This window comes from Xenopus laevis, chromosome 5L, assembly GCF_017654675.1.
Source record: "Xenopus laevis strain J_2021 chromosome 5L, Xenopus_laevis_v10.1, whole genome shotgun sequence".
Classification (NCBI taxonomy): Eukaryota; Metazoa; Chordata; class Amphibia; order Anura; family Pipidae; genus Xenopus; species Xenopus laevis.
Window position 1 is genome coordinate 110,874,393 of NC_054379.1, and position 17,109 is coordinate 110,891,501.

General features: G+C 37.0%; 1 protein-coding gene across 2 annotated transcripts in view; it reads right to left on the reverse strand.

Annotated features, from left to right (window-relative positions):
• Window positions 1-3,251: 3,251 nt before the first annotated feature.
• p3h2.L (prolyl 3-hydroxylase 2 L homeolog) overlaps window positions 3,252-17,109 on the reverse strand; it is a 109,378-nt gene continuing 95,520 nt past the window's right edge. For both annotated transcript variants that reach the window (XM_041563260.1, XM_018263593.2), the window contains 9 exons: window positions 16,744-16,784; window positions 15,164-15,258; window positions 11,468-11,595; window positions 9,581-9,676; window positions 7,854-8,004; window positions 5,433-5,550; window positions 4,650-4,725; window positions 3,856-3,996; window positions 3,252-3,474 (listed from right to left, as the gene is read on the reverse strand). In XM_041563260.1, the coding sequence (XP_041419194.1) occupies window positions 3,379-3,474; window positions 3,856-3,996; window positions 4,650-4,725; window positions 5,433-5,550; window positions 7,854-8,004; window positions 9,581-9,676; window positions 11,468-11,595; window positions 15,164-15,258; window positions 16,744-16,784 (942 nt within the window). In that variant the 3' untranslated portion in view covers window positions 3,252-3,378. The remainder of the gene's footprint in view (window positions 3,475-3,855; window positions 3,997-4,649; window positions 4,726-5,432; window positions 5,551-7,853; window positions 8,005-9,580; window positions 9,677-11,467; window positions 11,596-15,163; window positions 15,259-16,743; window positions 16,785-17,109) is intronic.

Consider the following 17,109-nt stretch of genomic DNA (forward strand, 5'->3'; position numbering starts at 1 on the left):
CCCTTCATTTACTGCTGTGGATAGGAATTTTCAGATGGTCCCAGGGAAACAATCATACTTATGAACAGCAGGGGGAGCCCCCGCCTTAATTCCCAGCCATGCAGAACTCAAGCAGCTTTGTTTATGACGATCCCTAAGCAGCCCAGACCACACTGAGCATGTGCAGGGTCAGGCCAAGATGTATAACAAAGTTACAAGATGTCAGCCCCTAGTGGCCAACTTTGAAAGCATAAATCATTTGTTTGATTAGGCTTGTGGTGCAGTAAGTTCATGTTTATGTTTAGTATACAAAATACAGCATTTCTAGCCTTATTCTATTTTAGACTTTCCTTGTCCTTTAAGGATAATATCCAGGCCCATGTTATGATTGCACTGTGTGAAAGAGGATGGTAAGTTGGGGTTTCCTTTCCATGCTGAGTCCCCTTCAAAGGGAGCAACTACCAAAAGTAGCCCTATCAAAATCAGAAGTCCCCTCAGACAACTCAACTCAGAGAAGAAATACAGGGCAGCATCATTAAAAAACCAATATTGCTTGTACATCCTGATAATAAAACCCCTTCTCATTTTTAATACTGTATTTCTAACTTCATCTAACTGCACCTCTTATTTTTAATAGAAACAATATGAACATCCATATAAAGAACAGAACAACACAGAAGAATGAAAATGGAGATTATATTACAAGCAGCTCAATCAATTATGTCAAGCACATTAATTATACTAAGCTCATTAATCATATTTAATAAGCACATTCATCATACCAATCACGTTAAAAACATTCATTATACCCAGCAAATTAATCATATTTAGCACACTCATTTAATCAAATTAGGTTGGCTTTACTATTAACAGGTATGGGACCTGATATCCAGAATGCTCTGAACCTGAGGTTTTTCAGATAAAGTAAAATTTTAATCTTCATACCTTGAAAGACTACTAAAGATAATTTGCACATTAAATAAACCCAATTGGATTGTTTCGCCTCCACTATGGATTCGTGCAGCTTAGTTAAAGGAACAGTAACACCAAAAAAATTAAAAGTTTTAAAGTAATGAAAATATCATGTGCTGTTGCCCTGCACTGGTGAAACTGATCTGGTTGCTTCAGAAACACTACTATAGTTCATATAAACAAGCTGCTGTGTAGCAATAGCGGAAACTGAAAAAAAGGCTAAATGGCACAGTATGAATAGTGGATAACAGATAACACCATTATGTTCTACAGAGGTTATCTGCTATCTGCTGTGTAACTTGAGCTTTTTCTCCTTTGAATGGCTGCCCCTATTGCTACACAACAGCTTATTTATATAAACAATAGTAGTGTTTCTGAAGCAAACACATCAGTTTTATCAGTGCAGGACAACACTACATTATATTTGTATTACTTTAAAACACTTAAATTTTTTGATGTTACTGTTCCTTTAACTAAGCTGCATGAATCCATAGTGGAGGCGAAACAATCCAATTGGGTTTATTTAATGTGTAAATGATCTTATTTTCGTTACTGTTCCTTTAACATCAAATGCAAGGTACTGTTCTATTGTTACAAACAAAAAGGAAATTAGAATTCTTTAAGTTAAAATGGACTCAATGGGATATGGTCTTCCTATTATTCAGAACTTTCTGGATAACAGGTTTTCAAATAGGGTTGCCACCTGTCCGGTTTTGACCCTGACAGCCTAGTTTTTGAAGGGCAAATTTAGGAGATTGACATACGCCACATCATAGCGCTGCCCCCAATGTCACATCTCGCCTTTGCTACATCACGTCCCACCCCTGCTACATTACGTTCCCGCCTCCCTGCCTGGAGTTAGTCGGGAGGAAGGTGGCAACCCTATTTCCGGATAATGGATCACCTACCTGTACTACCAATAAACCAATATCAGTTTATATTTGGACTTGTGTCCTTATTGTGTATCTCTGTTGTATGTTGCTTCCCTACTGTAGTGCGTAGTGTGTGGTGTTGAGTAAGTTACAGGATGTTACAGCACCTAAAACCTGCAGAGCTTTTTATTTTGTGTCGGGGAAATAAGCTGAGGTAATCGAATGAAGAAATCAGGTAAGAGTTTATGAACTCTTGTGTGTTTTAGTAGCCAAATGATACAGCCCAAATGCTCAAGCATTTTTAAATTGCCAACTTAGAGACCCATTTATGAAAATTCGGATGTGTCATTTTTTCTACTGTGTTTTTGTACTGACAATCTAAAAAACACAAATGTTGGATTTTTTATTTATTAAAAAATCGAAAAACAAAAAACTTGAATTAATAAAATCGTGGAAAAAAGAAACACCTCAAATTTGTGTTTTAGCCATCATTTTTAGCAAGTTTACAAGCTCAAAAAAAACTCAAAAGACTTGCATTTTAAATGGTATTTAGTTTTTAATAATTTTATGCCATTATAACTTGTCTTTCATCTGCATAAAATTTGCTGTCATACTGTTATTATTTGTTTATCATGAAAATCAAATCAAATATTTTCAAAATAAATAAAGACTTGCATTAAATAAATAATTTAAAAAAGTTTTATATTTTTTTAAATATTTTTTTAATTATATAAATTATTTACATTTTGCCTGTGACTGTTCCCATTGATTTTTACATTACCTATTTGCTGTGATTTATGTAAACTGATGCAAAATATCACATTGAATTTTTTGTGTGTTTTTGTCCACATTTTTCTCTTTTTGCAAAAAATGAAAATCTAATCACCTAAAAGTGACTAGATGCAGGTTCTGAAGGGAGAGGGGAAATCTGGAAAGCTTTATTGAAAAGGAAAAAATTTGCTGTCATGGTAAAAAATATTGAAAAAAAATTAGCCCTGTAAGTATTGTTTTTTTTTTTTTTTTTTAATTTGCTGAAGCATTTGCTGAGCATCATCTTAGCCAATGCCTGGAAGGTGATTTTGTGTGCAGGCAATGTGCCTTTACTTTTACACAAGAGCCCACAACCCATCTCTATATGGGCCACACAAGGAAAAAGTCTCAGGTAAAGATTAATGTTTCATGAGAAACACCCAGAAGAATATCTGTGCCCACAGAAAATTACAGAAAACAAAGGGAATTCAAATTTAACATTTAAAAGATGTCCCGGTCCTGGTAGACTGTAGACTATAGACTAATCTATTAAAGCAGCCCTGATAATCATGTAAGTATCTCATGCGTTAACTTGATCATGGCTGCTCCCACTCACACTGATATACAGGAATAAGGTATGTAAAAAAACAAGAGCAGAAAAAATACGAGGGACACGGGTTTAAAGGAATAATCCATGTTCTTTTTCAGAATTGTTTTCAGCTCAATTAAATTACAATTTATATGAAAATAAAACCATTCTAATAATATTATTAATAATTAATAAATACTTTGATAAATATCCCTGTTACAGCTCATCTCTGGGGTTAATATTCATATCTACCCCACCACCCTGACTACTTTGGTCCAGTGTCCTTATCACCTCATCAGCCTGCAGTCGCTCCTGAAAACAAAAGAAATACAGCGTGTTAGTTTTCATGTTCCTGTGTTATCAACCAACCATCTACATGACCAAAATTCCAGACCCCAATACACTGCTTCTTACTGTGCTGCTTGACTTCTTGTCAACCTTTTTGGACTTTACCCTGCAAGTGACTTTATTAGAAAGCTATGCCATCATAACATAAATGGTTCTGACTTGGAAGAAAGGGGTCCCATCCATCCTACAAACAGTTCATGGCTAGACATACAGAAATGCCAAGCTAAAGTTGGTCATATATGGAAATAGTAATTCCTCTCAAGTTTACACTCTCATTCGAGAAGTGCCTACAGAACTAACTCTCCATTGATGCTCTTGGGGCATGAAAGGAACTAAATGACTTACCAACTCTCTATATACTGGGTCTAAAGTAAACCACAGAGCCACTGCACATCTTTGCCCTCTGGTTACAGCCTTCACCCCATGGGGATTCTCTCCTCCTGAAGAGAAGCCAACCAAACGGCCACACTTAGGCTTTATGGATGCCTATAACACAAAGTGTATTTATCACACAACAGACAATACAGAAGCTCTAAAAATCACTTCAGGAACTGCAGCATTATTCAGTAGTACAAGTTTCTTGCACTACAATAGAAATTATTGCTATATATTAAGGTCAGACCATTCAGCTAGTGGTAAAAGACCACATTGCTCATTTACAGATGATGGGACAGGGTGCAAAGTGCAAAAAACAGGAGCAAATCACCATGTTCCTGTAAGGCACTTTCCATAAAAGCAGCTGGTAAGTACCAGGCTGCTGTGCACCCGCCAGATGATGAGTAAATAAGCACTAAACAGCATGATTTTGCACCCTTTAGTGGTCTAGAATATGCAACTGGGGTATTAATAAATAATTCCTAATGTATGCTTAACTGGTATGGCTCAAACCCATGTTACATTTATACATGGAAACAAGGGCCTGCGGAACACTGGGGGTGTATGTTGCCCTGATGCGGCAAACCCTGTTGGCCCTGACACCCCAGTCCAATACTACATATAAATAAAAGAATAACATTTTAAAAAGAATAACATTTTAAAAAGAATAACATTTTAAAAAAATGTTTAGTATCTTAGTCTATTCTGTTTGTATGAGTCTAGCCTGACTAGAGAGGCACAAAAAAAAAAAGAAACAGACTTACTGTGATGGTTTTTGCATCCATTTCTGTAAACACAAATTCTCCGCCATCAAAATCCCCATTAAGATACAGGAGAGCACTGGAAGGAACAATGAGGAGGAAACACACTGAGCCCCATAAAAACACACATAAAGGGATGCAATTTGGAGATAAAAGGAGGCTGGGTTCGATGGGCAGCATTGTGCACAGTTTGTTATAAGAGTCGAGCTTTCTGTTTAGAGAACATCAATTTTCTTCCAACTGCAGAAGACACGATGTGCACATTATATTGATGTATGTTTTGGACAATACATGGGAAAGTCACATTGTGTTGCAAATGTAAGCAAGGGATTGATGAAGAAGCATGCAGAGGCATTGTGGGAATAGGATTCTGCTTTCTGCAATACCATACACAAATTACTTTTAAAATCAATGAAAAAGCTTGGATATGGGAAAATTGCTTAGAAATTTTCTTTCAAAATGTCTGTGCAGAATTTCAGGTTTTTTTTCATTATTTGTACAGCATTTATAACAACTAGAATATTCACCGAAGACATGCACCTTTCCAGTATTGTGAGCCGCTCAAAAAACTACCTGCAGCAATTGAACTGGTGGGCCTACAAACACTCTATGCAAGGATAATGGTATCCCAGAGCTTTTAGTTGAAATACAACTCCCAACATCCTCTGGTTAGGGCAGGGCACATAGAGCAGATTGTTTTGCAGTCCCATTGACAGGCATGGCTTCAACCTGTGAGGAGATTCCACTCCGTGTGCCCTTAGGATAATGCAGGTCAGTGTTTCCTACCTGTAATCTCTGAAAGTATAGGCTGGAGACTCCTTCCAACATTCATTCGCCTCTGGATCCAAAAGGCAGTTATCAGCATGAATTGGATGGCTTAGGTCATTTCTGTTATCCTGCTGTCCTGCAGATGTGAAAAATATGGCATTTTATCTTTCCTAACAATAGTTTGTTTGCCTGTTTTTTGTAAAAGCTGTTAAATTACACCCACAACTCCTATGAGGAAACAAAGGAAATAATTCTATAAACAGTTGTATACAGTCTATAACTTGGCAACCAATAACCTTGGGGGTCAGGACTCTTAATTAGTGATGGGCGAATAAATTGGCCTGGCACGAATTCGCAGCGAATTTTGCAGCCGGCGAAAAAATTCTTGAATCTCCTGCAAAAATTCAATGGTGTCAAGATTTTTTGGACGCGGGTCCGAAAAGTCATTAGCGTCAAAATCGGCGCGTGTCTGCACTATCCGGACTTTAACACCAGTGTCAGCTTGGATGCCGGCAGCAATTTCTGATTTTCAAAATTTTTTGTGGAAATGACAGATTTTCACTATTTTTTGTGAAAATGTCAGATTTTTACAATTTTTTTGTGAAAATGTCAGAATTTCGCAATTTTTTCAAGAAATTATCAGATTTGATGATTTTGGGAGAAATTAACCATCACTACTCGGTTCAGCTATGGAAGTTATTAAAATACAGGTTACTTTCCCATCTGCTTTCAGCCTCTAGCAAGAGTAAAGCCTGATACAAATATTGCTGTGTGCTATGCCCCAAAATAGCACAGTTATATTCTGTCACCTAATCTCTCCTTTATATACAATAAACAGCTATTCAGAATATACCCAGGCAGCAAAAGGGCTGAGTGTAGTGCAACAGGTATTGGGGTGGTACCCCTTGGCTGATATATATATACTACAGTATATACACTTGGGGATTTATCAAGGGTTGAATTGAAAATTTGAATTTCAAATTCAAATTGAAAATTTGAATTTTGAATTCGAATTTTTGAGGTTTTTTTTGTCCGAAACTGTCAAATTAGACCAGGGAATTGGTCAAAATTGATTCGAGTTTTTTTTAAAAAAATTCTAATTTGATATTATCTCACTCTGGCCCTTTAAGAACTTGAAATCGACTATTAGCCGCCTAAAACCTGCCGAATTGCTGTTTTAGACAATGGGAGGAGTCCTGGTATCAATTTGGAGTTGCAACCTTCCTGACATTCGAGTTTTTTTTCGGAGAAAAAACTCAAATTCGAGTTTTCGGTCGATCTTATTCAACCAAGTTTTACAAATTTGTTTATATTTTTTTTAAAAATTTCGGTTGAATTTCATATTTATGGGAGTTTTTAAAAAACTCAAATGAATTCAAAACTCAACCCTTGATTAATGTGCCTCTTTGTGTTAAATCATTTGATAAAAAAAAACTCCACCCAAATAATGAAAGAAGTGACGTTTGGCATAATGAAATAATTAATTCTAAGCAAATTTACAACATTTTCAGTGGTTTTAGGGTTATTTATAAATGGAGTTGCAATCTAAAGCAGTAATTGCCTCTTCTTTTTGTGCTCTCCTGTTTTAAATTATTAAAACAATGGAGTAAAAGTCAGCTGCCTGCCATGCCAAGATTTCAATTCCCAGTATGCCCATTGCTTCAAACTTCAGACCCAGCAGTGAAGAGAAGCGAAACAAAATGACAAGTACTGTTTTCAATAACAATTATAATTACAAATAACATTGAAACCATTGAAAATGAATGAATGTATAATGGAAAGTTACTTAAAATTCTTTCTTCATGATGCAAAAAAAAAAAAACTTGGGTAGCATTCCCCTATAATTCTTTATCATTTTGATGTATCTATCCTTTGTGTGTTTGCAATCCGGTACAGTATGGGCTCCATTATTCAGAAAACCATTATCCAGAGATCTCTGAATTACAGCAAGGCCATCTACCATTGAGTCCATTTTAATCTAACAATTCAACATGTTAAAATTTATTTTTCTCTGTAATAATAAAACAGTACCTTGTACTTGATCTTAACTAAGATAAGAATGATCCTTATTGGGGGCAAAACAATCATATTGGGTTTTTTTAATGTTTAAATGATTTTTCAGTAGATTTTAAATATGGAGATCCAAATTACGGAGAGATCCCTTCTCCAGCAAACCCCAGGTCCCAAGCTTTCTGGATAATAGATCCCATACCTGTACTGAGTTACTTCCCACCACATCTATAGGAAAGCTAATCCATTGTTATCTGCCTTACTGTACTCCATAGCTACATCTTCATCTCTTTGCTTTATATCTAACTACATAAATGTTTACTTAAAATGAGACCAGTCATATTGTAAAAATCAATAAAAAACATAAAAACTGTACCCCTGTCAGTAAAGTATTTGGGGTGCAGTGAATGAAGCAATAACAGCACTTACCCTGGAGAGCAGTCCTGCACACTAGGTGTGTATAGGAGAAATAAAGGGTGGTATTCAGCATGAAGTAGGACTGCACAATCCTTCGGGCTTTTTCACTCACATCATAAAATAGACGAGCACTCTTCATGGGTACACGACCTTCATAACCATACTAATTCAACAAAGAAAATAAAAGGTATACGAACAAGTCATTTAATAATACGCTCATCTCAGAACTTTTATAGTTCCTTCTTTTTAGTTACTGGTTTCTGTAAACTTACATAGTTTAAAACCCTGATATTGCCTTTTGGCAATACAAGTAGAAATAAGAAACTCTAAATAAGGAAGTTAATATTTTAAAGGCCAAATTTACCTATGGTCGAATATCGAGGGTTAATTAACATTCGATATTCGACTGCCGAATTAAAATCCTTCGACTTCGAATATCGAAGTCGAAGGATTTAGCGCAATTCGTTCGATCGTCATTAAATCATGATTAAATCCTTCTAATCGAACGATTCGAAGGATTTTAATCCATCGATCGAAGGATTATCCTTCGATCAAAAAATTGATAGGAAGCCTACGGGGACCTTCCCCATAGGCTAACATTGGCCTCGGTAGGTTTTAGGTGGCGAACTAGGGGGTCGAAGAAATTTTTAAAGAGACAGTACTTCGATTATCGAATGGTCGAATAGTCGAACGATTTTTAGTTCGAATCGTTCATTCGAAGTCGAAGGTCGTAGTCAAAGGTCGAAGTAGCCCATTCGATGGTCGAAGTAGCCATTCGAAATTCGAACTTTTTTTCCTCTATTCCTTCACTGGAACTAAATAAATGGGCCCCTTAAATGTACAGATAAAAACAGAATAGTGTTCCAGAGTCATATTATAATTCTGCCCGTTATGTCTCTCTAATATTTTTATGCGACCCATTATTATACCACTCATGACATTATTCTATTCTCACACCCGACATCTTAAGATGCTATTAAGAATTTTTTTGTAATAAAGTCAGCAAAGTGAATTTATTATTTGAATAAAATTTATAAAAAAAAGTAATAACTAAATTCAGTAAAGTGCACATTGAGCCGATTGGATTGTCTGCAAGTAGACTACATAAGAGATTCTCACTGACAGCTCTCACCTGACCTGTTCATAATTATTTTTGGGACTTTAAATTGAAAACATGCAGAGTATGGTCTTCCTATTCCCTATGCTAAAAACTGAATGTAACAGCATAATTACAAGTTTCATTTTATGAACTCGTTTATTGTACTGGCAGTAAGAGTGGTTGGGTTGGGCCTCAGTGCCTGCCATACAATCATTACTGAGTTTCAGATGAAGTTACAAATTCTGGGAGCAAAGGTAACGCTGGCAACTGTGGAGTGTGCACAGCAAAGGCCCAGAAATGAATGCTAGGCATAGTCTATATACAGCAGAGTGCTCTGCATTGTGTTTTGGCTTCTGAAATGGTTGTGTATTCTGGAAATGAACAAGCTGCTGAGAGTTCCACACACTCTCCTGCTCCTGAATTTCATCTGGACTAATGACAGCTGCTTAAGAATAGTAAGCTCTGCACCTTTTGTTTATTGTTGAGGCAAGATTAATTGAAGGGATACATACCGTTCCTCAGAAAAAAAGCCTCCTAAATCATTGAGCTTGCCTCCACAATAAACAGAGGGAATATTTCTTACCCTCCTTTAGTGTCTGTCACCCACTGTTTATTTATCAACATAAATAAACATTTGTACCTTCAGTGCCTTTAGAACAGTTGCACCTTCAAACTTCTCATTTGGGGTATGCGGTGACGTTTTCCCTCTGTATCCATCTCCAGCCAATGTTATCATCTGCAAAATAAACAACAAAAATAGGCAGAGTTTAGAAAAACATCCAGTGGTGCATTTCACTTAACAGATACATTGTGTCTTGTGGGCACCACCGAACATAATGCAGGTGACCAGGAACTGGAGGGGGGGTTGGTCAGCCAGCAGCCCAATCAGAAGGCTGCCTAATCCCTAAGTAATATACCATCAGTGAGGTTATTAGGCTAGCCAGAACATGGACCCCTTTTCAGTTCCAAGAAGAAAGTGATGAACCCCCTCTCACCCCACTTTTCTATTTTCTAATTTATTCTTTCTATCTAGCAGTATTTAGTAAATTATCAATGTAATTAACTGTTGTGGTATGTGACAGTTGGGCTGGAAGCAGTTGTGTCTGGATCTCGGTACGTTACTTGCCCATCACCTACTGATGACCGCCATTGGTGTTTTTACATGCCACCTAAGGTTATGCATGTAATGGCTAGGACATGGTTATGTTTTTATATTTAATAATGCTGTGACAGACCTTGACCAATAAAAAGAGAAAAGTTGTCCATATCTCTATTTTTTAGGAACTTTACAAAATGCTTATGTTATGCTTGGTGGGTTTAAATGGGTTCCCTATGCCTTTGCCACACAGTCCAAAACAAACATTAGGAAACCTACAGTGTTAAGTGCCAATGGAACAGAGCCTGCAGTCTCAGCTAATTTAGTTATTTAATCAAATAAGGCAAGAATGCTTAAAAACAACCACCTTATAGTGTGTGGGTTGGTATATGTGTCATAAGATCAACATCTCAAATGCTTCAAGTAGAACTACTGTTTTGGTTTGCTGGGAGCTGATGTTTAATCACAAGTAGGCTATGATAAGTATACAACATTTGCATATGAAGTTCTTCTTGTACCATTGCACAAACCATGAGAACTCTTTGTATGAAGTTGAGGTATTATTCCTACAAGGCTACACTGTGGAAGGGAACAAAGATGATCTATGGTCTACATCACAAAAATAATATTAGGTAAGCTATGGAGACCATACCACATATACTTTGGATGAGACATAGAGAGGTGGTAAGACAAAAACACAAAAATATATGAAGGGAATTATCAGGGTGTTCAGGTTTCTAGCTGCAGAACATGGCAAGAGCTAGCAGCCATAACAAGTAATTGGAGGGGAAAAATGAAAGGGAACATGAGGAAATACGTCTTAACAAAAAGGGAGAAGAATGCATGGAATAGCCTTCATGCAGATAAGGTAGGGAATAACCCAATAAAGGAATTCATATACAGTACACATGGGATAGCTACATAATTAAAGGATAACCCCACACCATCAATTCTAAGTAACTTTCCAATATACAATAATCCATTTTGAAAGGTTTTAAAATTGTTATCAAAAGCAACATTCATCTGCCCCTTTCTATTTTATGATCTACTGGTGCTGGAGACTCTTGAAACAATGTGGCAGAATTTTAGAACACTGATGAAGAAGAATGCAAGTGCCTATGGGATTTGGCCTTCTGGGTGGAGAACAGCTGGCTTCTTTCCACTGTTTCAAAAGACAGGGCAAGGTCTGTTTCAAACAGAACCAGGAGTGTAGAAAGAGGGAAATACTATTTTCAACTGGAAACCCATATACAAATGTGTGTTTAGAATTACATTTTCTTTCAGTAAATAAAATGTACATGGATTTCTTTTTAAAACTAGAACTAAGCGGACAAGATGGACCATCTTCGATCTGATTCTGTCAGAATTCTGTATTCTGTGTATAGCATATGGCATGCCTCAAGAAGGGGACATGTAAGGTCAGAAACTCACGTTGGCAACTCTTTGCAGATCACTACATTCCTGCTCTGATATAACATTATCCAGCTGGACTCTCTGAGTGCCGTTCAGAAAATCTGAGCTATGGACCAGTTTTACTTCATCAAATAACAGAGAACCCCCTACATGGAAGGAAACAGATAAAGCATTAGTTTCAGTACAACGTGCATGTAAAGATGCAATTACTATAGGAATTTATCAGCTCCATCAGTTTCATTGCTGGTTGAACATTTTAGGATCATGTTAACTGGAAATTTACTGTATGTTTTAGTATTAAAAAAGCTTTGGCACCTCTGAGCTGGTAAAATTCCTCTGGAGCAGAATTCTGCAGGAATATATTTATAGTCTGTCACATCCTCTAGTAACTATAATGGCTTCATGTATTTCCCCCTTCCCATACATACAGTATTTGGCAATGCAATAAAGATTTAAGAGAGATGATCACTTAGACAATATATGGGGAGAAAGGATACTGATGGGGGAGCAACTTCCTTTCCCAGAACTCTTTGTTTTATATACAGACAAGTTCTAATTAAAAAAAGAAAAGTATTTGAAATCAAATGAACATTGTACATATTGGTGACAGAGCCATCTACTGGTTAGGCGTAGATGTGTAAGTTCATATATATATATTTACCAGTGCATGCTAACAGTATATTAACAGGCCCGGATTTGTGGAGAGGTCACCAAGGCCAGGCCTAGGGCGGCAAGAATTTAGGGGGCGGCATGCGGCCCAACCGCACCCACATTGGTTCAGAAACACTGGGGGGATGCGCAGGAGATACAATAGTTTTTAATTTCCTGTGCACCATTCCCCAAAGCTCCAGTCCCTATGATGAAAATTTGAGCGAATAAAAGGGAGGCGACGGGGGTGAAAAACAACAGCGGGCCTAGGGGTGCCCGCTATGTAAATCCAGCCCTGCATATTATATGCAAATTATTTAAAAAAAAATGTAATATTTTATTGTTACTGTTCTTTTAAGCGCTGGCTAATTAAACACCTAGTAATTAATCAGATACTTTGTAAGTATGTACACATATTTTTATTTATATAGTGCTACATATGTACACAGCTATAGTCAAAATTATATATAGCAATCAAAGATTGCTTTTTGCACAGTGCCATTCTAAGTGACTTTCCAACATACAAGAATTTGAAATGTTTTTGATGTTTGCTGTTTTAAAATGTAATTGCTGTTAATAGCAGCATGTCTGGCTGTTATAAATTAAACTGCTCCTCCATCCAAAAGCTTCCAATATGAGTACAAAATTGGAATTGTTCTAACCACCAGATGGCAGCAAATTATAATCCAATGTATAGGATCCCAGAGTGTACCAGTAGGTCTATATATATATTATATATATATATATATATATACATGGGAGAAAAGGGCCATCTGCTGCCTTCCACAACTCATATGTGTGTGTACATCAACAGGACAAGGCTTTTGTTTCACGACTGCATGCCACTGGTTTAAACATTGCTTTTTTCCTATTGAACAGAGTTCTGAGTACCATGAAGCCATGCATTCCATGAGCAAGAACCACAAATAATAGCACTACAGGTGTTCCATTTTAAATGTATTATTATAGGCAAAAAAATAGCACAAGTTAATTGCGCACAACTTATTGGAGAACATCATTAAAGGGGTTGTTCACCTTTGAGTTAACTTTTAGTATGATGTAGAGAGTGGTATTCTGAGACAAATTACAATTGGGTTTCATATTTTATTATTTGTGGTTTTTGACTTATTTAATTTTTTATACAGCACCTCTCTAGTTTGCAATTTCAACAATCTGGATGCTAGGGTCTAAATTAACCTAGCAACCATGTATTGATTTGGATACGACACTGTAATATGTATAGGAGAGTTTCCGAAAAGAAAGATTAGTAATAAAAAGTAGCAATAACGATGCATTTGTAGCCTTACAGACCATTTGTTTTTAGATGGGGTCAGTGACCCCCATTTGAAAGCTGAGACAAGTCAGAAGAAGAGGTCAAATAATTACTATAAAAAATAAATAATAAGGACCAATTAAAAGTTGCTTAGAATTGGCCATTCTATAACATGCTAAAAGTTAATGGTGAACCACCTCTTTAAGGGCTTAGCTCAAAAAAAGTCCAACTTTATAACGTAAAAAGAAACCAAAACACAGGTTCATTTCCATCTTAATTATATCCTCTACAAATTGAGTTCACGAGTTTAGGAAAAGCAATTTGGATGCCCCCTGCAGTGCACACTGGGAAGTGCAAACCCAGCTTCTACTGTGGATGCAATCAGAGAGGACTATTGTACAGATTTATTATCTTATTATTGTTCTGCTCAGCTGCTGGCTCTAATATTGATGCTGCTGGGCTGATAGTTGTTTGTACCAGCACTTTCGCTCCATTTTCATTCCTGTCAGATCAGATCAGTTAAATCCAATTTTTTACCTTCCTAACAATTCTACAGAAAAAAAGCTATGACTGTTACTCACCTGTTTCATTTCAGATGTTATTATACAACTAGGATAGCTTTGAGTTGAGATGACTAAAACAAAATAAATTAGCTTTTTTAACTTTTAGAGCATGCCCTATTATTAGAAACAGTTGGTCTTTTTTATAGTTTTGTAATTATTTGCTTTACACATCTGCCTCTTTCCAGCTGTCACTGAACTTAGATGCAAAAAACAAATGCTCTGTGTGGTTACAATTGTATTGTTAGTGTTAATTTTTATTAAATAGCTTTCTATTTAGACCATCTGCAATTTCGCCTTACAGTCTCTCATTGAAACCACTGCCTGGCTGCTATGATAGAGGTCACCATAGCAACCAGCTACCTGCTGAGCTGCTGAAGATATAGATAAATAATTTAAAAACAACCAAAAATAAAAAATAAAGGCCCAGCTGCAAATTGTTTCAGTATATCCCTACATCATACTTAAAGTCAGGTAAACTACCCGTTTAATTAAAATGGCTGGGGCTTGTTATGTTATTGGCCTACATTTTTACCTGTTGAAAGATGTATTTCCTAGGATAGCAGACTATGACAGAATAATTAAAGAGTATAAGGGCCCCCACCTGTTTAAAAGAGTAAGATGCGGTTGGCTGTATTGCAACAGCAGTAACCAATTAACAAGCAGCATTTACTGGTCACTTGTTTGGAAACATACTGGTGATTGGAATAACTTTCTAGACCTGATCCAAACTTTGTCACTTTTATTACACCCTTTTTCTGCCATCAGAAATCTCTGGACTGGGCAGCTTTACAGTATAACAAGATAAGCCCTTTTGCAGTTATGGCATATTAAAAGTCAGCTGGTCTGTTACGAGTTCTGTTTGACCACCAGAATAGCACGTAGTTAGTTGGGTTTATTATTCTGCCTCTTTATAGCAGCCATGTGTTCCTGAGCTACTGTATTTAAGCAACTGATATAATCTCTTTTAGCTGAGACTACATAATTGTATAGTTTCCCTATTTATGTAGCACAAACAAAAATAAAAGCATGTGCCAAAAAGGTAAAATACTCTGCAGATTTTGGCAATTGAATATTTCACTGACTAGATGTTTATTTGTGCCACTGTTCCAGCACTGCCATTTCTTTTTCAGCTTTTTTTAAAGGTGCTCTAGGCCCAACTTTCTTTGAGCAGCCTGTCAGTAATTCCCATATGCATACATCTTCATCACGTACATATCATAAGATACCTACCTTCCCTCAGCTCTCGGTCAATCTTCTGTATTGTCTTCTTTCCGGATAACATTCCTGTGACGTCAGAAAGCTCAGTCGGAGTGCCTAATGGAAGCCTGCACTCGAAGAACAAAAAAATAAGGTCAATCTGGCACAGGTCTCGTTTTGGCAAGCTTGCAGCAAAGAAGTGGAAAACATTTATACTGTACAAGGCACAAGCCCAAATTGTCTAACAAGAAGAATTTAGATATTAAAACAGTTTACCATGAAATGGGACAATCACACTACAATATACAATGGTGATCTATGGTTCACAGTAACAATGTATAAAGGTGATGCAATTTCCCATTGCCGAAATAATAATAATTGGTAAAACACGTGGTCAGTGCAAAAATCTTTTGCTAACGTTTAGCTATTTGTGTCACTTTACTAAATAAAAACCATAGGTCTTATGGGTGAACATTCCCTGCACTAATGCTGTCGCTTCAAGCTACTGTAGGTATTAAGCTCACAGAATGGGTACACAAGTGTAGAAAGACAACAAATAAATTGGCACAAACCACTTAGGTACCACTTAAAGGAGGACTAAAGCCTAAAGTAGAATATGATTGGAAATCCTATATTTTATATAGTGAACCCAAAGGTTCACTCTCCCTATAATATTGATGATCCATGCCTTCTAAGTTGTTACAGGAGCCGTCCATCTTGGATCTTCCTAGGCCATCATTTGTCAGTGACATTGCATATGCTCAGTGTGCTGTTAGCTGCTAAGAAGCTAAATGTAGGGTTTGTCAGAAATCATCAAAACTTTAGCAGTAAGAAGGAGCTTACATTTGTCCTAAAAGCTGTTGCTACAGGGCTGATTTATAGTCATTTGTGATGCCGAATGTTCTAGTTCATATGATTCTATGTTCTATGTAATATGAATCTGAATTGACTACTAACCAGCCTTATATCGTGCATTATGTATTGAATATATTTACATTTTAGTGAGTCAGTCAGTAGGTAACAGCTGCCCAGGGCATGTGATATGAATGAAAAGAAGATGGGGGGGCTAGAGAGGCATTATTGGAGGCACAGATCTTCACTGCTAAAGGGCTGTAGCAACCTTGGTCTGACACATGAGATTTCTAACCTAATTCTTCGATGGACTTCAGTTTTCTTTAATACCATAGTTGCATTCTGGAGCATCCCCCAAGGCCTGTGCTTCCCCCATAAATACACTGCTGCCTTAATTCAATAGTACTGTATTTTCAAGAGCAGCATGTTGGCATCCCCTAGCTCGTCCATTGTTCTGACATACAAGCTAGGGAGCACCAACAGATGCAAGCTTCCTTAGGGCTGCCTTGTGCCTAGCTATGCAAGGTGCAAAATGTGGGAGATGTATTGTCCCAGGCACAGCAGATATGTACATGGACCCTAAGGGGTACATTTTTGCACCACTTTGTGATTTTGCACTAGCATCCTGGGCAAAGGTTAATGAGGCCAAACAAGACCTGGTGTGTGTGTGTGTGTGTGTGTGTGTGTGTGTTTATGACATAACTGCATAACTGCATAACCGCATATTTTTGGTCTCTCATGAATAAACAATTTTAACATACCTATATTCATCCTGTCGTTCTCCACCAGTTACCCAGAAGTCCTGTACAACAGAAAAATAAAAAAACAGGTGTTTTACATACTTAATATCTCTATCATGTGTAGATTTACAGTATACACTGTAGATGTAAACAGGCAGTACTAATAAAATCTGTGAAACAAAGAAAAAATATTTCCAAGAGCATAAATGCATTTCACTTTGCCCTGAGTCCAAGCAAAGCTAGCCTAAGTGAAGGCTGCTGATTGAAGCTTATTACAGCCGCCATGCTCCACTGAGATAATAAAAACACTTGGGCTTGAACTACTGAGTTAAATTATGCGTTGGTGTTGAGAGACCCCTTTCTCACCCTCCATTCTTTAAGGATGAG